The following is a 22942-nucleotide window of genomic DNA, read 5'->3' as shown; positions in this document are numbered from 1 at the left end:
TTATTTTGTAAAATTTTGGGGTCTTAGTCAAATTCACAGTTTTAGGGCTATAGCATGAAGTTTGGGGAGAAGCTCTGTGGATGGGTAGAGGAGAATAAATTTCGTTCAAAGGCCTAGATCTCACATTGAGTGACTCACCTTCAAGCTGCTGAAAATCTCAGAGTTTCTGCTTACTGTACATGGTGAAGTGAGAGTCTGGAGTGTCTTGCTTTCTTTCGTAGTCCGAGGTAGTATGAAATTACCCTGACTTTTCTAATAAGCTAAGCAATTCAGTCTGGATGGGACAGGTTTATCACTGCGCCACACAGAAAGTACTTGCAGGTTCCATTTGGGTATCAAGAACTGTCGGCTCCATGCCTGTGGCTCAAGCGGCTAAGGCACCAGCCACATACACCTAAGGTGGTGGGTTCGAATCCAGCCCAGGCCACCAAAAACAACAATGACGGCTGCAACCTGTGGTCCCAGCTACTTGGGAGGCAGAGGCAGGAGACTCGCTTGAGCCCAGGAGTTGGAGGTTGCTGTGAGCTGTGATGCCACAGCACTCTACCCAGGGGGATAGCTTGAGGCTCTGTCTCAAAAAAAGAACTGTCAAGACTAGTTTTTTAGAAGCCATCAAAACCTAGAAGCCCAGGTCACAGCATATGGATACAGGATAAATGTCTTCATTACAATACGAGTTAGGAAAGTCGTAGTACGTTGCACTTCCACATTTTGCATTTGGCACCTAATGTTGTCTCTGTCGTATTTTGATTCTGATGTGTGGAATTCTTTTAGATATTGACGAGTGTGTTGAAGAGCCAGAAATCTGTGCCCTGGGCACCTGCAGTAACACTGAAGGCAGCTTCAAGTGTCTGTGTCCAGAAGGGTTCTCCTTGTCCTCGACCGGAAGAAGGTGCCAAGGTAAGAACCTCTGAAGGCTCTGGACTTCTATTATTATTTCGTTTTTTGAACTGTGTTTATTTATGGTAGTCTTTTTTCTTTTTAATTTTTTGTATATTTGTTTCATTATTGTTTCAGATTAATTTGAGGGTACAAAGAATTAGGTTACAATGTTTGCATTTGTTAGGTAGAGTCCCTCTTATAACTGTAACTCACCCCCACCAGGTGCGCCATACACCCTAACATGGTGCCCATTAAATGAGCACACCCACCCCCTCCACCTCCCCTCTCCCTGCTCCCTTGTTCCCCCACCCCCCACCTTGAGTTGATTTGAGCTTTTCTCTTATGTGAGTATGTATTAAATTGTTTACTAGCTTCATATTAGAATTGAGTACATTGGATTCTTGCTCCTCCATTCTTGTGATACTTTACTAAGAAGAATGTGTTTCAACTCCATCCAGGTTAATACAAAAGATGTAAAGTCTCCATCTTTTTTAATGGCTGAATACTATTCCATGGTATCCATATAGGTATTCTTATTTTTTAAACATGGCAACACTCTGATTCTTTATAAATAGGAAGATGGTCAGTTTTCATTCACCCAGAGGTCTAACAATTACCATGTGTCAGCCGGTTCATTTTTACTTTTAAGGTTAAAATGCGCTCATAGGTTTATGGTCATTTATACAACTGTCCTGGACTTATAACTCCTCTCCCCCTATGAACACAAATGATGATAGGCCCATCAGTGGAGGAGCATCATGAGCCACTGAAACAGCAAAGCCTGGTGGAGTTGCCCTGCCTCTGGGGAGGTAACCTACAAAACAGGGACTTTGAGACAGAAAACACACAGAGTAACCCCCATGCTCCCAGGATATGGTATCTATCCTCCCTTACATCACACATTCTCTAAGAAAACAAAAATAAATTTATACTGACCGTGATTCTTGCTGGTCTATAGTCTAATTTCAGGAATAACTTGTCAGGTGACTCAGTAAATATTTTCAAGGGTTTTCCAGGTTGACTTTCAAAATTAAAAAAAAAAAAGTCAAAGGAGCCTGAACTTCAGCATAATACAGTGCATGCTTAAGTCCCAGAAAACTTGCCAAAATACTTTTCCAAACAATACAATTTCATATGGTTATCGACTTACACAAGCTATTTTAATGAATCCCTGTGGGGATAGAGGGGGCACAAACATACATTTTTTTTTTTTTCACCAGTGTTTTTTGCTGTTTGTTGGTGGTGGCTATTTTGGTGTTGGGTTGGGTTTTTCTTGGTTTAGGGAGTTTTGTGTATCTTTGTGTTTTGGTTTTTGCTTCTAAATTACCAAAGAGGCTGTGGATTTCATTTAAGATTTCAAGTATTAGGTTTGGGATCCCAGCCCTAGAGCAAATCATTTAATCTTTTGGCAGCTCAGTTTCCTCGGTTTAAACAACAATAATACCTGACCAACCCACCCTCCTGAAGATAAGACAAAGGCTCGTCAGTTTCCAAGTCCTTTGTGGACTCTCGTTATTGTTTCTAGTTGTCTGATTAACTTTTTACTTTTCAACTGGTTATTTTGAAAGTAATAAAGGAGAGAGCTGAGATTTCTCTGGTTTGCTTCAACTTGTAGGCCTGTGTGAATTTCAGGGTGGTGCTTGATTCAAACAGATATTCCATATGGTACAGACTGGGCAGATAAATCCTAACTCCCACTCCCTTGTTTTTGAGGGCTTGGCCTGAGTTTGGAAAGAAAGCAGTGAGAAACCAGGTGTGAATCTGCCGATGTGGCAGGCCAGAGGAAACTCCGAGGCTATTAATTCAATTTGCACTGGCCTGTCACCGAGCAAGCTAGCACTGCAGGAAGAATCAGCCCAGCTGTGAGCAGCCCAGCCACATGCTCAGCTTCAGGAGGCAGAGCCAGGAGCTGAGGAATGCCATAGGGAAAGTGACTTGTGTAGCTCTGATGAAATTTCAGAGGTCATTAAGGGCTCTTTGCAGATGGACTGGTAAACAGGCATCCTGGCGAGTCCTAGTTAAAGTATGTGGGCGAGCACAGCTCTCTTTCCCAAGGCAAGGCATCCTTGATTAGGAAACCAATTCTAGAGAATCACCACAAGCAAAAGCAAATCTCCCACAGAGCCCAAATTTTGCTGGAGCCAGGAAATTGAGAGCTGGGCTTTTCTTGTAAGATGACAGATTAGGAGTCAGACTTCTGTTGCTCATAAAATGAGAAAATTCCACAAACCATGAGTTATGTTTTTAAAGGAACAAATGCCGTGGGACTCAGGTGGACAGATCCTGGCCCTGAAGACCACAGGTATCAATGAGCCACTCCCACGTGCAAAGTTCAATAAAGGGCATTTGTTACATAGGCTGCTTGAAACTTCATGCATTGAGTCTATCTACTGCTAAGAATATTTTTGGAAGTGGGGTAGGGTTGTGTAACGGAGATAGGGCTGGGGTCTGGAACAAAGCCAGTGATTAAAAGAAAAGAGAATGAGAATTTTAACACACAAATTTAGGACACACATATATCTAGGTTTAAAAGAAACACTACCAACTAAAAGACAAAAGAAAGAGAGGTAAGTTTTAATATATTTGTTGAGACAGTTTTGTGAGTAGTCACTAAATTATACCACTACAATTAGACAGTCATAGGCATAAATAATAAAGTCAAGACTGATAAATATAAAATATTGTATATGACAGAGAACTCTGGACATCAAAAGATGTCCTCCAAGAAACAAAAATTTGTTAAATCTTGGAAGTTTCTCAGCGAAGCAAACATTTGGACAGATGTGCTTCAGGACAAAGACTAACTTTTATTGCTCTTGACCTTCAGAAGCATAGTTAATGAAAGGGGCTTACTAGGTCTCAGCCATGACAAATATAGGATGGAGTAAAACTGGAGAGGTGATTGATCCGGAAGAGTTGGTAGCCATGAAGAGCTGAGCACGTTCATTGAAAAGGCTAACAGAATTTGACTTACAGAACTTGATAAATAGATAGATAGATACTTTTAAACTTTAATCCATGGAAACATTCCCTCAGTTATCTTTGGCAACTTTGATATACTTACAGCATCTCCTCTGTCATGCAGTAAAAGCTGGTGAAATTGTTTTAGCAGAAATGCTTAGGTGATTATGATATTGTGTTTCCTCAGATTGAAAAACTGATAGGGGAGAATAAAACAGGCAGAGATAATCAGATATCAAGAAAGAGGAATTATACAAAACCACATAGAATTGTTCATCAGACTCTCACTGCAAAAGTTACCCAGGACTTCAGCAGTGTCACTCAGTTACTGTTATAATATGAATCTAAGTGGAATATGGCTGTGGTAATGAGAGTTATTTAACAAGAGGGATTGGTTTTACTCACTACTGTGCAATAAAGGAGAAAGGAGAAAAAATAAAAATAAAATTTAAAAAAGGAGGAAGGAGGATGGGGTTCATGGTACACCTCTTACCTAAATGCAAACAGTGTAACGTAATTCTTTTCTTTGTACCCTCAATGAGCCTGAAACAATAAAAAAGAAGGGTAACGTGACTTTATGCTGCAGATCTGAGAATGAGCTACTGTTATGCGAAGTTTGAAGGAGGAAAATGTTCATCACCCAAATCCAGAAATCACTCCAAACAGGAGTGCTGCTGTGCCCTGAAGGGAGAAGGCTGGGGAGATCCCTGTGAGCTGTGCCCCACAGAACCCGACGGTATGTCTATCATCCTCATCTCTCTTTGGGTCATGCTAGGTGCAGATTGATCATGAAATAAAGTAAGATAGTAGGCCTTGGAGACAATAAGATGCTTTAAGTTAATTGTAAATCTAGGGTAATGAGCCTGTATTTGAACTTTTCGCCACCAGTTCCTATGCTTCAAAAGGAAGATGCCTATAGAAATTGATCAGATATAATTGAGGCTGAAAGGACTTCCCAGAAAAGATGATGGATGAGGAAAAGGAGAATACAAAAAGTTCTTCCTATTTGAAAATCTTTAAGAGAGGAGACAGTTAAAATATGGGAAAATTTTCTCTGCCCCTGACAAAAAAGGGCCTCTCCTTGATGACTGTAGCCCCCTTGGAACTGAAGTTCCAAGGGAGTGGTGACACTTTGTGGAGTGTCTATTATCCCTTGAGGGAGTGGTGACACTCTGTGGCGTGTCCATTGCCCCTCCCTTCTCGCCTACCTTGTTATCGATTCTTTTATGCCCTTGTCCTTGTCCCTGCCCTACATCCACCTACACTGGAGGATGCTTGTCTTGATCTTATCTCAGCACCCACAGCTACTTCACAGAGTGTGTGCTCAATGAGTGAAGCAATTAGACACCTTCACCAGCGCTGACTGGGTATGATTAAATAATTATACATTTGTTTAATTCAAAAACAATTGTAAATCTAATTAGATTGTTTGCTAAAAATTATTTTTTTCTCAGGAGCTAGATATTGTCTTTTTAATTATGTGACAGTCAGAGATGCCCAAGGTATAGGCACAACATCTCTGGGAGTCTTGTTGACATTCTCCGGTTTCTGGGCTTGAGACATTCCTCACTTGTCAGTATGTGCAGCCTGTGGCAGTTTAGCTGGCACAGAGTGCCTGGGGGGAAGCCTGTGACTGCTGCCGTGGGTCTTACCGGGTAACGTGCGTGTCTCTGCTGCAGAGGCCTTCCGCCAGATCTGTCCCTATGGAAGTGGCATCATCGTGGGACCCGATGACTCAGCAGTTGGTCAGTGGCTTGTGCTGAATTCTCCGTGTGTCTGTTTTCTCAACCAGCTGTTCTTGACCCTTTTCTCCAGTTCTTATTTCTATCTTAAAAAAATTAGCTCTACTTTTAAAATTTCATTTAGATACCAATTGTCTTATTGTGTTATATTGGATATTCTGTTGATTAAATGCTGAAGTATTCATAATTTGCCTTTGTGTTTTTTTAAAAAGTACCTCAATATTCACTATTTTCCTCCTCCTTTGCTTAAGATATGGATGAATGCAAAGAACCCGACGTCTGTAAGCACGGGCAGTGCATCAATACTGACGGCTCCTACCGCTGCGAGTGTCCCTTTGGTTATATTCTAGAAGGAAATGAATGTGTAGGTGAGTAATGTGTCAGTTTCTTCCATTGGGACTGTACAAATTAGAAATTAGGCTATACACCACTCACATAGAAAGTATTAAGTACCAAGATGGGACTTAAATAAGCATGGTCCATCCGTTCATGTGTGTCCTTCTGAGTTACCAAGGGTCAGCCACTGTGCTGGGCTCTGGGACTACGGCAGTGAACCAAGCAGACAAGGTCCTTCCTCCCGTGGACCTTATCGTCTAACGGGGATGACAGACACTGAACAGGTTAGAAGAGATACTAGAAAGGACAACGTCATAATGGAAATCTTTGTGAAATTTTAAAAAACAAAATTGTAAGTGGTCGAAGTCTTATTCTGTTATCATTTGAAGTACAAAATGTAGCTGGATTTTGCTATATTTAGTAACATGAAAGGCTGTGTACCCACCGTAAATTCCCCTTGTTTTTACCTTCTTATTAAAATTTAAAAGAATAGCTCCTGTGGCTAACCTTTGACTTTAGTCCACACTCACTCCAAGTTAAATCCAAGTGTTGTATTTTGTTATTTAAGAATTCCAAAGCGATTTAATGCAAGCTAATTAACAATGGCATAAATGCTGAGGGTTTGTCTATATACAGTGCTCTTTCCATACAAGAAATTAGGGCATGAGGATTTTAGCCCAAGCTATGGCTGTGGGAGTTTAAGCAAGTTCTTCAGTCTTTCAAGGGTGTAGGACGTACTGTGAGTCAGGTAAGCTGACTTACTTCTGATTAGCCTTGTACCTGTTAAAAAAAAAGTCAGCCATATTTTTATTTTTATTAACTTGACGGAGAAATAGTATTCTTGATAGTTACATGTGATATAGTAGTAAATTTGTCAGTGTTTTTCAGTTAGTGTGCCATGTACCTGTGGGGTGACCCTCCCTGCCTAAGAGCTCCCCACCACATATTCTTGCCTTAACTTCCCAAAGTCAGAACCTCCATGTAAGATGTGACCTTTGGTGCTAGTCATTACTCTTCTGTCCCTTCAATGGGTAAAATAACAGTGTTACTTCTCAAAAGTATTTCTTTCCTAAGAGAAGACATTCTTCCCAAGGGAAATGTCAGAATACGAGCATTTTAGGTGGATGGGTTAGAAGGCCGGTATACTTCTTTTAGGTCTCCTTGAGAAGAATTGTTCTGTCTTTGTGGTTGTGGACAGAAATGTGCTCTAAACATATTTTTTTTAGCCTTTTCTCTGACTAACATAAGCCATGTGCTTTCAACAGAATCTTGAATCATGATTTTATTCAGTATATTAATTTTGCTTAACCTATGATCTTTTATTTCATATAAGTTTAGTCTTCTATTTTATATCTGGCAAAAATCCATCATGTTTAAGGCTTCTTGGTGAGTGATGTAATGTAAGGCCACACTGGAGATGTATTTATAACTCTTAACAAGCAAAAACTTTTGCTTGGTGATAGGAGCCTGATTTTCATCCTTAGAGCACCTAGTCCCAGGAGCAGATTTACTCCATAATGTGGGAGGCTAGAGGAAAAAAGCACTGTAAAGGCTAGATATCCAGATATCCAGCCACTGTCACTGCCACCAAGCAAGCCAAATTTCACAGCTACCGACCTGTGATAAGTAAGACATGTGTGCTCCTTTCTTGCAACAGAATGAGAATTAAACAGAGCATTATAGATCAAAGTATTCTGATAGGATGAAAGATACTGTGTAAGTCCAAGCCCATTTTATATGAATTCATCATGTTTTGGGTACACTCCTGGTCACTTGCAGATACTGATGAGTGTTCCGTGGGCAATCCTTGCGGAAATGGAACCTGCAAGAACGTGATTGGAGGTTTTGAATGCACCTGTGAAGAAGGGTTTGAGCCTGGTCCAATGATGACATGTGAAGGTAAGTCTCTTGAACACAGAATAGTCAGTTGCATGTTCTGATTGTGGGGACAGTTAGTTGACTGCAAGTCTTTATATTATAACAAATACCACTCAGGGTGTAGAGAACAAAGAACATCTGGGCCTGATGGGCCAGTCCACCATTTCTTCTCCTTTCTGCAAGAGGCCCGTAGTTCTTATTGGTGCCTCCCTGCTACTTAGATGTGGATACAACTCCAGTTTCATTTACTACTTTCTTTCTTACTGTTTATTTTACCCTTCTTTTTTATTTTTATTTTTGTCACCTTTGTTCTCTTCCTTTCTCTTTTTTCTTTTTATCTCCTTTTCTATTCACAAAACTCCTCACACTGAGATAACTACCAGCCAACATTCTGGGGCCACCTAGAAGGAATCTTACCAAAAGAGGTTGCCTGTGCTAGATGAGCATCTGTAAACTCCATGCGTGAGCCTGGGAGGGTGCATGGAAAGAAGGAAAAGGGAAGGAGTGTCTAGAGCAGTGGCTCTTAAAGGTGGTCCCTGGACCAGCTGCATTGGTGTCACCAGGGAACTTGGTAGAAATGCAACCCACACCTCCTAAATCAGATTCTCTAAAAGGGGGCCCAGCAGCACCCCAGGTGACCTGATATACTCTCAAACTGATATTCACTGGCCTGAGAAAAAAATGCAAGAGAAATGAAGGCAGAGGCTAAAGTTGGTATTAAAGTAGACTCTTCGGTGGAGATAATGACCCATCAGTACCCATTGTCAAAGTTGTTGGTCAGTCTTTAAACGTTGTAACTAACTCATGATCTGGGTTCTCCCTCAAGTTCTCAGTCAGCACCGTTAGCCTTGGAAGCAGCAGTTGAGATCGTCTGTGTTAGCCCCGCTTTTCCAAAACACATTCAGGGGGTGCCAAACTCTGCAATCCATACAAATCACTTTTGTCCACTGATGGTGAAGTCCCTCCCATCTATTTAAAGTTTGAACTTGAGTATCTGTGTAAACTAAGTATCCGTTTAAGTAGACCATGACCTAGGTCATGACTTGCTTGGGCAGAAGAATCAGTGCTAGTTCATGGGAGCCTCTTTGTATGCAAAGGGGAGGTTGTAAACCATATTGGAGGGGTCACCTGTTCTGACCACAACTGTTTGGGCTGAATGGGATAAAACTGATTCCCACTCTGTGTAACTGTAGGGAATGGCAAATGGTTGTCCTTAGCCTTCCAAGCCAGAATTTCAGAAAAGTTCCCTGTGTGTAGAGTGACCAATAATTTCTTATCCACCTAAATAATCTTTATTAACAATACCAGGACAACAAGCATAAACCAGGACTGGGTTGAGAAAGCCAGGATGTATGGTCACCTTATTTATACCAAATATAAAATAACCAGCTGATTTTGTAATTCCCTGGAAATCAGAGACTGCTTGGTCCATCCATGTTTATGACAATGAAGCATTTCAACTCTTGGTAAAAGTGGGTTCCTTTTCCTGCTGTTGATGTTCACGATCTATTACTTTCTTACTACCTTTTGCTGCAGATATAAACGAATGTGCCCAGAACCCTCTGCTCTGTGCCTTCCGATGTGTAAACACTTATGGGTCATATGAATGCAAATGTCCTGTTGGATATGTTCTGAGAGAAGACAGGAGGATGTGCAAAGGTGAGACACGTGTTCAAGGTCATCTACGCCAGCACCTCTCTGTGATGGGAGATGTCCTTCCAAAGCCTGCAGTAGGAGGGGAGGGCTAAAAACTGAGGAACGTATCTTGTCCATGGACAATCTGGTGGGTGTCACTGCCACATTTCCCCCTAAATCGCACCTTGAAGTGTCATCAAGCTGAGTCAAGGGCCGCACTGCAGAGCCTTTATATTAGTTTTCGCCATGCTTTATGTGCCCACAATGGGACGGTCATGAAGATATAATGAAAAAAAGATATTTCCCCACATTCAAAATGCTCACCATTAAGAAATTAAGACAAATATAAATAAATTATCATAACATAGTGTGATAAATGCTATGGTGGCTGTTATGCAACGTGTTCTGAGAACACAAAGAAATGTTTATTGCTAAAAGAGATTCTATTTCAAGAATGGGTGACACATAGAATCTATTTTAGTTAAACCATTTTCTTTTTTTTTTTTAATTTTTTCCCAAAGTTTTCTTTTCTTTCTTTTTTTTTTTTATTAAATCATAAAGAGGTAGATCATGTATACATTAATGCATTTAGGGGGTACAATGTGCTGATTTCCTATACAATTAGAATGCTTACATCATGCTGGTTAATATATCCCTCACCTCATTTACTTAATTATTGTGATAAGACATTTATACTCTATACTTCATAGATCTGACATGTAGCCTTGCAATATGCACCATAGGTGCGATCTCACCATTCACCCTCCCCTCCCATTCTCACCCTCCCTCCTTCATCATGGGCTATAGTTGTGATCTATTCTTCATATGAGAGTGTGTTTGTAAATTGGTTTCATAATAGTACTGAGTACATTGGATACTTTTTCCTCCATTCTTGAGATACTTTACTAAGTAAGATATGTTCTAGCTCCATCCATATAAACAAAAAAGAAGTAAAGGCTCCATCTTTTTTAAGGCTGCATAATATTCCATGGTATTCATATACCACAATTTATTAATCCATTCATGGGTCGATGGGCACTTGGGCTTCTTCCATGACTTGGCTATTATGAATTGAGCTGCAGTGAACAATCTGGTGCAAATATCTTTGTTATAAAGTGATTTTTGGTCTTTTGGATATACTCCTGGTAGAGGAATTGCAGGATCGAATGGCAAATCTACTTTTAGATCCCTGAGTGTTCTCCATACTTCTTTCTAAAAGGGACGTATTAGCTTGCACTGCCACCAGCAGTGCAGAAGTGTTCCCTTTTCTCCACATCCACACTAACATCTGTAGTTTTGGGATTTTGGTATGTGAGCCACTCTTACGGGAGTTAGATGATATCTCAAAGCGGTTTTGATTTGCATTTCTCTGATGATTAATGAGCATTTTTTCATGTTTCTGTAGGCCATGTGCCTATCATCTTCACAGAAGCTTCTGTTCAAGTCCCTTGCCCACAAGGAAATGGGATTACTTGTTCTTTTCTTATTAATAAGTTTGAGTTCTCTGTGGATTCTGGTTATCAAATCTTTGTCAGAAACAAAATATCCTCTCCCATTCTGAGGGCTGTCTGTTTGCTTTATTTACTGTGCTTTTGATTGTGCAGAAGCTTTTTCATTTGATCAGATCCCAGTAATGTATTTTTGGTGTTGCTTCAATTGCCCTGGGGGTCCTCCTCATAAAGTACTCTCCCAGGCCAATTTGTTCAAGTGTTTCCCTTGGACTCTCTCCAAGAATCTTTATAGTTTCATATCTTAAGTTTAAATCTTTTATCCAGTGAAAGTCAATTTTTGTTAATGGTGAAAGGTGTAGGTCCAGTTTCAGTCTTCTACAAGTTGCTAGCCAGTTCTCCCAGCACCATTTGTTAAATAGGGAATCTTTCCCCCAATTTATGTTTTTGGTGGGCTTATCAAAGATCAAATGACGATAAGTGTCTGGGTTCATCTCTTGTCTGTCAGTTCTGTTCCATACATCTACCTCTCTATTTTTGTGCCAGTGCCATGCTGTTTTGATCACTATAGATTTATAGTATAGATTGAAGTCTGATAGCATGATTCCTCCTGATTGTTTTTATTTCTGAGCCAAGTAAATCTTGGCTATTCAAGGTTTTTTCTGGTTCCATGTAAAACGAAGTACTAACTTTTCCAGGTCTTTAAAGTATGACGGTGGGGCTTTAATGGGGACTGCATTAAATTTGTATATTGCTTTGGGTAATATGGACATTTTAACAATGTTGACTCTTCCCAGCCATGAGCATGGTATGTTTTTCCACTTGTTAACAGCTTCAGCTATTTCTTTTTTCAGAGTTTCATAATTCTCTTTATAGAGATCTTTCCGTCCTTTGTTAAGTAAATTCCCAAATATTTCATCTTCTTTGGCACTATTGTAAAAAGAATAGAGTCCTTGACTGCTTTTTCAGTTTGACTGTTATTGGTATATATAAAAGCTACTGATTTGTGAGTATTGATTTTGTATCCTGAGATGCTACTGTATTCCTTGATCACTTCTAAGAGTTTTGTAGTTGAGTCCCTGGGGTTTTCCAGGTATAAAATCATATCATCTGCAAAGAGTGAAAGTTTGATCTCCTCTGACCCTATTTGTATACCCTTAATTGCCCTCTCTTGCCTGATCGCAATGGCTAAGACTTCCATTACAATGTCAAAAAGCAGTGGAGACAATGGGCAGCCGTGCCTGGTTCCTAATCTGAGTGGAAATGTTTTCAGTTTTACTCCATTCAACATGATATTGGCTGTGGGTTTACTGTAGATAGCCTCTAACAGTTTAAGAAAAGTCCCTTCTATACCAATTTTCTTAATTGTTCCGATCATGAAAGGATGCTGGATATTGCAAAAGCTTTTCCTACATCTCTTGAGAGAATCATATGGTCTTTGTTTTTTATTTTGTTTATGTGATGTATTACATTTGTAGATTTACGTATATTGAACCAACCTTGAGACCCTGGGATAAAACCCACTTGGACATGGTGTATAATTCGTTTCATGTGTTACTGGATGATTCTGTCACTAGGATATTATTGAATATTTTTGCATCTATATTCATTAAGGATATTGGTCTATAATTTTCTTTTCTTGTTGGGTCTTTTCCTGGTTTGGGGATCAGGGCGATATTTGCTTCATAGAATGTGTTGGGAAGTGTTCCTTCTTTTTCGATGTTTTGGAAAAGGTTAAGTAATATAGGTACTAGTTCCTCTTTAAAGGTTTTGTAGAATTCTGATGTGAAACCATCTGGTCCTGGACTCTTCTTTTTTAGGAGATTTCATATAGTTGATACTATTTCAGTATGCCTGTAATCCTAGCACTCTGGGAGGCTGAGGTAGGTGGATTGACTGAGCTCAGGAGTTCAAGACTAGTCTGAGCAAGAGCAAGACCCTGTCTCTAAAACTAGCCAAGTGTGGTGGCAAGCACCTGTAGTCCCAGCTACTTGGGAGGCTGAGGCCAGAGGATCTCTCGAGCTCAAGAGTTTAAGGCTTCTGTGAGCTATGATGCCTCAGCACTCTACCGAGGGTGACAAATTGAAACTATCTCAAAAAATTAATAATAGTAAAATAAAAATAAACAAAATAAATAATAAAGTGCCTTCTGAACACCTGCAATTTCCAAAACACTGTATTAGGGTTTATTATACAAACTTATATGAGTAATCATGGAGCTTGCCCTTGCAGAGCTCTGATTTTCTCCTCCCAGGATTTTAAATGAGTAGACACCTGTTCTCTGAACGTGGCCTAAAAGGCGTTTTGCTTGAAGATGGGGAATTTCATAAGGGAGAAGTCCTGATCACATGTAGGATAAATTCCAAATTTCTCAGCTCAGAACATATGAAAGGGAAAGAGAGAAAGACAAAAATGCAATGTAAGCACCAAGGAAGGCCCAAAGAACCCCAGGAAAAAAGAATATGAAGGAGGGAGGAATCAGCAGAGAGTAAGATAATTGTAAATGCTTGGTTTTTCATTAATGTATAAAAACCAAGCCTTTTATTGTATACTTATTATTCTCATAACATATTTATTAATATTATCACATTTCATAATGGAAGGTTTAGTTCATTATTTTATGGGAAGTCACTACATGACTGTAGTTCTGTTGCTATAATTATTGTTGTAGTTGTGTTTATAATGCTGTTATAATTTTCATTATACTATATCATCTTATAATCATATAAAGCTTTTTTCATTTAATTAATCAAAGAGAATTATAAATGTTCCTTCAAGAAAGGTGTAAAAGAAGTAAGGAAAGGGAGCAGGGGAAAGGCATGATTAGGATCATGCTTCTTGAAGAGGTTATCAGTTGGTTAGGGAGCACTTTCTTCAAATGCAGAGCTGGTTAGGAAGCTCTTTGCCACGCTCAGGTGTCAACACCCAACAAAGCAAAAGGAAGTAAGGCCAGTGCTGAAATAACATAGATGAAAATTGATCACTTGCTACCATTTTTTATGTTTAACCGGCAAGTAACTAACGTAACTTCTTTTACAAATTTGTGATTGCACATTTCCCACAGATGAGGATGAGTGTGAAGAGGGAAAACATGACTGTGCTGAAAAACAGATGGAGTGCAAGAACCTCATCGGCACCTACATGTGCATCTGTGGGCCTGGGTATCAGCGGAGACCCGACGGAGAAGGCTGCGTAGGTAAGAGCATCCCTCGGAAGGAGCTTCGAGTGAGTTCAGGGTGGCAGCAGACAGAGGAGCCTGGGCTCTGGGTCTGTGTGGCACTGTGATTGTCATGGCCTGAGCCATTGTGCCTCTCGTTCCTCATGTCTAACTGTCCTCAGTGCCTCTTGATCATTCATGCATTTCAAGAGCACTGTACCTCTTTCCCTCTGAACTGGCTTCTCCCTACTTTCTTGATCCATTTGCTGCCAGGATTGGGACAGTGGGTCTCTCCTGTATCCTTCCTTTACTTTCTGTATTCCTTTGTTGATCTGGGGGTCAGTTCTCTCCCCAGAGTGCCTCCCTGTTGACTCAATTCTGTTGCTAGTGCCCTAACATTGAGTACGAATGCCAGGTCCCTCTGAGCCAGCAGTGTTTCTGAACCAGCAGGCTCTTCCTTCAGAAAAAAGGGTCTAGTCTAGAGTGGGGTCCAGGCACCAATAATTTTTAAAGCTTCTCAACTGACTCTAATATAGATCCAGCATTGAGAACACAGCTTCAGACCAAGGGTTGAAAACTACTACAGCCCTCCTGCCAGCGCATCACCTGTTCTTATAAATCACGTTTATTGCATTAAGGATATCATCATTATTTACCTACTGCCCATGGCTGCTCTCCTGCCACAGTGGCAGAGCCAGGTAGTTGCAATGAAAAGCATATGGCCCATGAAGCCTGAAATATTTACTGTCTGACCCTTACAGAAAAGCTGTTCTGACCTCTGCTTCGGCAGTAATTACTGGAGAAAATTACTAGAAATGCCCACATGCATCCTCTTCTTTTTTAAAAATAAATATCATCAGAATTTTATGTTGTCAGCCAAGAAGATTAAAAATATCATTGCCCCCTCACTCTGTAACATGCAGATTGAAACAGTATTTAACAGTTACTTAAATGCACAGAGAAAGAAAGTGCGTGGATTAATAATTAGACGTTGGCGCCTCCTGAGTCAGGGATTCTCAGCCTCAGCTGCACGTTGGAATCACATGGAGAACTCAAGTGCAGCCTCTTGTATTTGAACTTAATTGGTCTAGGGGTGGCTTGGGCATTTGGATTTAACCTACTTTAACACTGCTGTGGGTGTCACCTTCCAACTCTCTGCCTTTCTTAGTAAGATCTCTAAATCAGGAACTCTGAACTGCTCTGAACTGCTCTCATATGATGGGAAGCACCTCAGACAATTCTAAGAATCTCCAGGTATTTTAACATTCCTTTTAAACCTAGGAGACTGAATTATGGTCTATTATTTCTTAATAATATTGAGAAATATTGAATTATTGAAAATTCAATATTTTCATAAAAATTGAAATATTGAATTATTGAAATATTGCAATAAACGTAATCTATTTGAATCTGAAAATTAGTTTGTATAGACTCCCCCAAGTCAACACTGATGCTTAAAAACATTATTCTGATGAACTATTGTAATATTTCTTTAACATGTCGGTCTTCAAATTTTCTTCCTTCACTTATAATCTTTTGAGAATCCTCTTTCTGTACCGGTATAGAAAGATTTAAATTTTATTGAATGAAAAATGTAAGTATACATAAAATGCTATCATTTATGTTTAAACATATAACGATGTTATCAGTGATGTTTTTAAAAAGAGCAGAATTACATGCACATATGTATAAGCTTTTATGTGCAGAATCCATCTCTGGAAGGACACATTAGATATTAGCAAGGACTTGGGTTGCCTCCCAGGAGAGGAGTGAGTTTGGTGGCTGGGAAATAGAAAAGGAAGGGGGACTTTTGCTAAATAAACTCTTATACCTTTGGAATTTTGAGCTGTAAGAAGAGATTAGCTGTTCTCAAGGTAAATTATAAAGGAAGGAAGGGATGGAGGGAGAAATACAGGGAGGGAAGGACGGAGGGGCTGCATCCTTCTGTGAAATAGTTAAGATGACTCATTTTGTTTCTGGTCCTCTCAATGAAACCAAACAGATGAGAACGAATGTCAGACCAAGCCAGGGATCTGTGAGAACGGACGCTGCCTTAATACCCGCGGGAGCTACACCTGCGAGTGTAACGACGGGTTCACAGCCAGCCCCACCCAGGACGAGTGCCTCGGTGAGTGTAATCAGCAGCATGCTTGTAACCTCAACCTTCACACACTGGGGTACTTGAAACCCAGATCTTTCTTTTGAAATAAAAGAAATTTGAGTGGGGATGAAAAATGTTCATATTTTGGAGATGACTTAGTGACTGTGATCATCCACTGGGCTGCGCACCACCCTGCAGCTAAATTCTTCCCTTGCTAATTTATCACTGAATCACTTGTATAAAGTTTCTTTCTTGGCTGCCTTTTTTGAGCCCTTGGTGATCAGGATGCATTTCCGTATGTTTCTCTGCCCCCACCTCTCTCTGTAGCATGACAATTCCCCTGGATTCCTGGGAGCAGATAGGGTAATAAGCTTGTCTAGGCCGATGCCTTCCTGCCTACTCACTGAATTTCTTATTTGTTTCCCTCAGACGTCATCCTTTCTCTTTCACTGCTGTCTCCAGCTTTCTCTTCTCGCTTCTTCTCACCCAGGGTAAAGTGTTACATGCTTTTTGGTTTTTTATATCTGACCAAATTCTTAAAACCCTACGATGCTCATACAATTTCCTAAAATCCTCTTCGCCATGTGATGTCCCTTCCAGACAACCGGGTAGGGTACTGCTTCACAGAGGTGCTACAGAACATGTGTCAGATCGGCTCGAGCAACAGGAACCCCGTCACCAAGTCTGAATGCTGCTGTGACGGAGGGAGAGGCTGGGGGCCCCAGTGTGAGATCTGCCCCTTCCAGGGCACTGTGGCGTTCAAGAAACTCTGCCCCCACGGCCGGGGATTCATGACCAATGGAGCAGGTACTTCATTTATGGTCCAAAAATACTTGCAGGGAATCTGTTGGTTTGTTTCTCTATGATGAACAGATGAGCATGTGGAGTCTACAGTCCATGCCCAGGCTGAGTTGCACAGTTGAGGCCAACAAAAATTCTTCCTCGTGGTGTTTTAGACATTCAAGGCCAAGTTGTCCTGGGTCCACTTGATTGAGTTGTGTGCACTTGGCTCCCTTTGCATTACAGAGAGTCCCCAGCTTTTCAAACGCAAGTTTGCTGTAAGTCAGTTATTGGATACTCAGAATAAAATTTTTAGATAAGCCTTGAAATAAATGATTACCAAATTTCCAAAACAGTACATCCAGGTGTATTTTGACTCATAAAATTGGCTACAACATATTTCACTAAAGAAGTGCAAATACTGATATCCTGGCAATGAAACACAATTGCATCTAAAAGAGCACAGGCTGCTCTAACTAGAGCAGGATGAGGCTGTCAGGGTGTGGAGAGCAACTCTGAACCAGGCCTGTCACTAGCATGACTCCTGTGCTTAGCAACAGCAACTGCAGTTGGGTTTTGGTTCATCGAAGGACTGGGAAAAGGAGGGGGTTCTTTTTGCTTTTTTTTTGTTTTAGTTTTGGTTTTTGAGCTCCTTAGGAAGGAATCGGAAGTAAGGGGGGAAGAAAAAGGTTAAGAAGGTTTTGGTTCATGTTAGAAAGTTGGATCTGCAGGCAGAATAATAGAGCTGGGTGTGGTAAAAGACAAGACTGGAAGGGGTGGCACCTGTGGCTCAAAAGGGTAGGGTGCTGGCCCCATATGCCGGAGGTGGCGGGTTCAAATCCAACCCCGGGCAAAAAAACTGCAAAAAAAAAAAAAAAGAGAGAGAGAGAGACAAGACTGGACAGATAAGATGGAGTGACCAAAAGCAATTTATGATTCTAACCGAGATGGTAGAAAAGACTCATTTCTTGAGACCAATGAGGAGGTGCTAAATTGTACTTCAGAGTAAATGTGGAAAGGTCAGGCTTCCCCAGCTATTGTTATAAAATGGTTATTGGGCAGGCAGGGCTGATAACCCCTGTGGAAAGTGCTTGTATGGGCCCCTCCCTGAGCAGCAGGGAGATGGGTGGGTCAAATGGCTTTAAAGCTCAACAGTGCATATTGACCTGGTCTTTCTCCTGGTGATGGAGCCCTGGCTAAGGGTCTCTCTTCCATTGCAGGCTACAAAAGCCCCGCCCTGTCATCCACTCCAGAGTCCTGGTTTGTTTCCCTCCTCACCAAAGGAGAAAAGTGGATCCTATTGCCCTAACATAATGTAATTTGGTATTTTTCAGGACTAACTTCCAACACAACAAAGAAAATACTTAAAAAAAAAAAAACTTCCTTTCTTATTTTGGACATATAATATTGGGGGGACATGGGGTTTCCTTGTCAAAGGATCCACTGCAATGATTCAGTGATGAGATGTCAGCAGCAGGCAAGCTCAATGGCATGAGATGGAGCAGAAAGACCAACTTGTCTCAGGGGGTGGTGGTTCCAGCGACTCAAAAGAGAAAAACAGTATAAATTTAACAGATCAAATGCCTTTCAATGTGCCTACCATTACATATGAAATTTATGCTGTTGTCCTGTTGGTTTAACTTCTTAGGTCCATAATATAATAGCTCACTTTATTGATAGTGTTTTCACTGAAGTGACCCCAACGTATTAATGTTGTCCATTTTATAATATCACTTTTATTTTAATTTGTGTTCATTAAATTGCAGACATCGATGAATGCAAGGTTATTCATGACGTGTGCCGAAATGGGGAGTGCATCAATGACAGAGGGTCATACCATTGCATCTGTAAAACTGGATACACTCCAGATATAACCGGGACTTCCTGTGTAGGTAAGTGTTCTATGTCTGATGGTTTTTCCCAAGTGGAAATTTTAGATGATGGCAAAAAAATAAAATCTCCAAGCTAGAAAACCTTTGTAATGTCATGGGAAAATATAGGACAATGATCATAGCATAGAGGTGACATTTTTAGATGGGCAGTCATCCTGTATTTCTTTGATCCCAGATCTGAACGAGTGCAACCAGGCTCCCAAACCCTGCAATTTTATCTGCAAAAACATAGAAGGGAGTTACCAGTGTTCGTGCCCGAAAGGCTACATTCTGCAAGAGGACGGGAGGAGCTGTAAAGGTAAAGTGGAGTTTCCTGTTGCCACTCAGCCCACTCAGCTGGCCCCTGACACGTGGCTGCATTCCTTATTCCATGTGCCTGTAAGGAGTCCATAGGCAAGCCACAAGACCTTGCAGAGGGGCATCTCTGGGGCTAGTGCCTCTGGGAGACTTACCACCTCTACTGGAGAGAGGGAAGGAGGCTGAGATACGAGATCATAGAGAACCAGTGGTAGCTGCTGCCTACACTACATGCCCCATGGGTGTCTGTAGGGGCCGTCCTCAAGGGTCTCAGGGGTAGCAGGGCCAGCTTTCCTAGGCCCCAGTGGGGTGAATTCTTACCTTATTGCCTCCTCTCTACTTTCTCTTTTTATACTTCCGCTGTCTGTTCAGCAACTGCACAGTCCAGATTTCCAGCAAAGTGCTGCATCACAATAATCAGTGACCCTGATCCCAGAGGACATTGTACCCAATTAAATACTGTCTCAAAATTTTTGTTCTACAAATTAAGGCCATTCCTGCCCTCTAGGAGTTTTCCTTAAGACAAATATCACATGGAATTAAGAAACAGCAAACATTTAGGTAGAAATTCCTTTTCAACCAGAAGTTATCCTTTGTAAAATTCTTTTGGTGTAAATTTACTCCCGTACACATCTTCCTCTACAGTAGGACCACCATATTGAGCGAATAGCAGAGGTGAGTCATACTTGAAGATAACTTGGAAAATGAAGGATTTGGAGAAGGGAGGGGTGGCCCTGGGAGGAATGTGGGCCCAGCATGTGCCCCTGAGGAGAGAAGAGGAGGAAGGGCAGGCTCAGAGGTGAGAACAGAGAGTCTTACTGTTCTCCATGTATTGTACTTATGAAACAGGGTTGCAAAAAATCACCGAGTCATCTCCCTCCCCTGTTGGCCAGTGAGCTTCAGCAGACATGCAGCAATGCTCTAGCAAAGCTCCTCGGTCAGAGGTGGGAAGCTGGTCTGTAGGCCCTGAGCAAGCAAAACAGAGGGTTCGTATCAGTCAGCACGCTGGCAGTGGGAAGAGCACAGGACGGGCTCCACTTTGAGAGAAGTCAGCGCTGGGACAAATGTGGGGAGGTTCTCTGGGGTTAGGTCCACTCCAGACATTACTGGCAGTAGCAGTCACTAGCAAAGCCAGCAGTGACCTGCAGCTTTGATTTCTAAATTCAAGTGACTTTGGCCAACATAGGTTGGGTGCCTGGTGGCTGAATTTGTGATCAAATAAGGCCACTATAAAAAAAACAAAGGTTCCTAAATGCACAAAGATTTTTTACTATTAAAATTCAACTAAAAGCTAGTGCATCTTTTGTATCTCTTTCGTACTTTGAATTGGCATTGGCGTTGAGAATAAAACTAGAAATGGAGGCAGTGAGGAAAGAGGTGTGTTAAGCGGAGGATTTTATTGAGATGCAGGAAGTGGTGTTGGCTGAACACTGCAGGCAGTGTTACTAAAGTGGCTTTCATGTAGAATGAGTTTTTTCTTTCCTTTGTTTTCTTCCTGGTTGCTCAATTTAGTTTTACTCAAAGGAGAATCCCTAACCAAAGAAGCCAGAATTTTTTTTTTCTACTACCTCACTTGAGCAGATTAAAAACAGTGAACAAAAGAGAACTGAGCAAAGATTTATTTTCAGCCTCAACATTTTTCTATTTCAACTTAAGTGCATCTTTTTGATGCTCTAGAAACTGTTTAGAATTGCTAAGCTTTTACTTTATTTTATAATTTGTTTAAAAATCTCATAATTTATTTGAAATTCCTTTGGTGAGGAATTTCTGCATTTATCTAACTAAAAGGAATTGGGTTTTCCTTGGGTACCCCCTAGAGCCATTTTTATATATAATTTTCATCTAAATTGAGACTTTGTTTTAACTTTCAAACCCATATCTCCTGGGTTCCTCCTGGTCATTTGCTGTAGCTCTGTTTTGGCCAACGTCATTTGAATTTAGAAATCCAAACTTAGAGCCTCTTCCAAGGGGCAGCTTCTTTGCACCTGCGTTGTGAGCTCAACTCGAATGCCCATCTTGCATTTTCTTGTAGATCTTGATGAGTGTGCAACTAAGCAGCACAACTGCCAGTTCCTCTGCGTTAACACCATTGGGGGCTTCACGTGTAAATGTCCTCCCGGATTTACCCAACACCACACAGCCTGCATTGGTAAGTAGAAGAGGAAGAACCCCTACATGGGACATAGCTATTCCTTTAAGAGATTACTTTCTATTTTCTCTGCTATTGGGTCAAGGAAACAAAAACTCAAAAAGTGTGTGAGTGCATGTGTGTGTGCTCACACGTGTGCGTACATGTAGGCGAAAATTTTCTTGGCCTCATTTGGCCTTTTCTCAGGCTTCCTCCTCACTTTCTTTTAAACAATACAAGGAAGTTCAGAGGGATTTTAACCCTTCTCCCCCGACCCCTGCTTCTCATAGATAACAATGAATGCACCTCTGACATCAACCTCTGCGGGTCTAAGGGCATTTGCCAGAACACGCCTGGAAGCTTCACCTGTGAATGCCAGCGGGGATTCTCACTCGATCAGAGTGGTGCCAGCTGCGAAGGTGGGTAGAAGGCTCAGATGTGATCCAGATGGGGGATCCTCATGGAGGCGACCCATGTGGTCATTTACAACTTCCTCCTCCTCCTCTTCTATGAGATATCAGAACTGAGCATGGGTCACACCCAACTAAAATTGTGCAGTTCCACATCTTAGTGATTCATCTTTTATCTCTAACAGATGCCTTTCCTAAATATATCAAAATGGGGGGGCTCAATTATTAATTTAATCTGATAGAGAATAAATAACTCAGTTAAGAAAAAGAGCTAGCCAGATTCCTAAATTTGATGCATTAATTTTCTGGTCATTGGGCCTAGAGCCACGGAGGGATTTCTGTAACATATGCTAAACGTATGAGAAATAAGTCTCCTGATAATATATAATTAAATGTTTAAATGCTATTTTTAGGATTTTATTGTAGCATTGACACCTTTTGGTTTCTAATTCTGGCACAAAAAAAGCAGACAGGAATAATTTTCAGAGCTATTCCATAGGGTACTTTGGGCTTTGCACTAATTTCATTTTTATTTCTAGACTTTTTATTGGGGAACTCCAAATGTTCTTCTCCTTGAACCTAGCAACATCCTCAGAGTAGATATTCTGGAGGTTTTAGGTGGTAGAATAATATTTTAGGGGCCAGATTTCTTACTCAAATCACCTTTCATCTTAGCATGCAGATAAATGTGGCTTTAGAGAGCACCTTGGAGCCAGGTAGCTTAAAGGTGACTTTGCTCCTCTTTCAGACGTGGACGAGTGTGAGGGTAACCACCGCTGCCAGCATGGCTGCCAGAACATCATCGGCGGGTACCGGTGCAGCTGCCCCCAGGGCTACCTTCAGCACTACCAGTGGAACCAGTGTGTCGGCAAGTAGCTCTTTCCCCTCGCAAGATATGCGCCTGTCAGTTCCTATGAGACAAAGCCCTGTTTTCTTTCCCCAAACCCTAAATTTGTCGTTGAAGCAACAGATATTCAGAATTGCCCTAACTGAGTTGAAACCAGATGGAAGTAACAGTATTTTCAAAATAGCAAACTAAGAAAAGTATGCAGAAGGGTGCTTTGGGAGCATCTGAAAGGCAATGCCCCAGGGTTCCTTGACTCCCAGCACCCTGTGCTCTTCTGCACGATGGCTAGATGGCTTGTGTTCTGCTCACCTCAGGGGTCAACAAAATCCTCCTTCTGACTGAAAAATGTCAGCCCTCCAATGCCTATTTTGAGCGACTTTTAACCTGAAGACGCACAAGCGATTCTATTAATCTCTACATATCTTTGAGCGCAAGCTGTAGACACAGC

General features: G+C 41.1%; 1 protein-coding gene across 1 annotated transcript in view; it reads left to right on the top strand.

The window, feature by feature from the left end:
* FBN1 (fibrillin 1) overlaps positions 1-22942 on the top strand; it is a 233936-nt gene that overhangs the window by 200419 nt on the left and 10575 nt on the right. The window contains exons 49-62 of the mRNA XM_023510045.1: positions 775-900; positions 4430-4579; positions 5523-5588; positions 5837-5953; positions 7701-7820; positions 9336-9458; positions 13947-14078; positions 16042-16167; positions 16741-16947; positions 18687-18812; positions 18988-19110; positions 21142-21258; positions 21528-21656; positions 22396-22515. Coding sequence (XP_023365813.1) covers positions 775-900; positions 4430-4579; positions 5523-5588; positions 5837-5953; positions 7701-7820; positions 9336-9458; positions 13947-14078; positions 16042-16167; positions 16741-16947; positions 18687-18812; positions 18988-19110; positions 21142-21258; positions 21528-21656; positions 22396-22515 — 1782 coding nt within the window. The remainder of the gene's footprint in view (positions 1-774; positions 901-4429; positions 4580-5522; positions 5589-5836; positions 5954-7700; positions 7821-9335; positions 9459-13946; positions 14079-16041; positions 16168-16740; positions 16948-18686; positions 18813-18987; positions 19111-21141; positions 21259-21527; positions 21657-22395; positions 22516-22942) is intronic.

Source organism: Otolemur garnettii, unplaced genomic scaffold (assembly GCF_000181295.1).
Source record: "Otolemur garnettii isolate 467f Iridium unplaced genomic scaffold, OtoGar3 scaffold00011, whole genome shotgun sequence".
NCBI classification, from domain to species: Eukaryota; Metazoa; Chordata; class Mammalia; order Primates; family Galagidae; genus Otolemur; species Otolemur garnettii.
The sequence above is the reverse complement of the archived record's forward strand: the minus strand, read 5'-3'. Positions and strand labels throughout refer to the sequence as shown.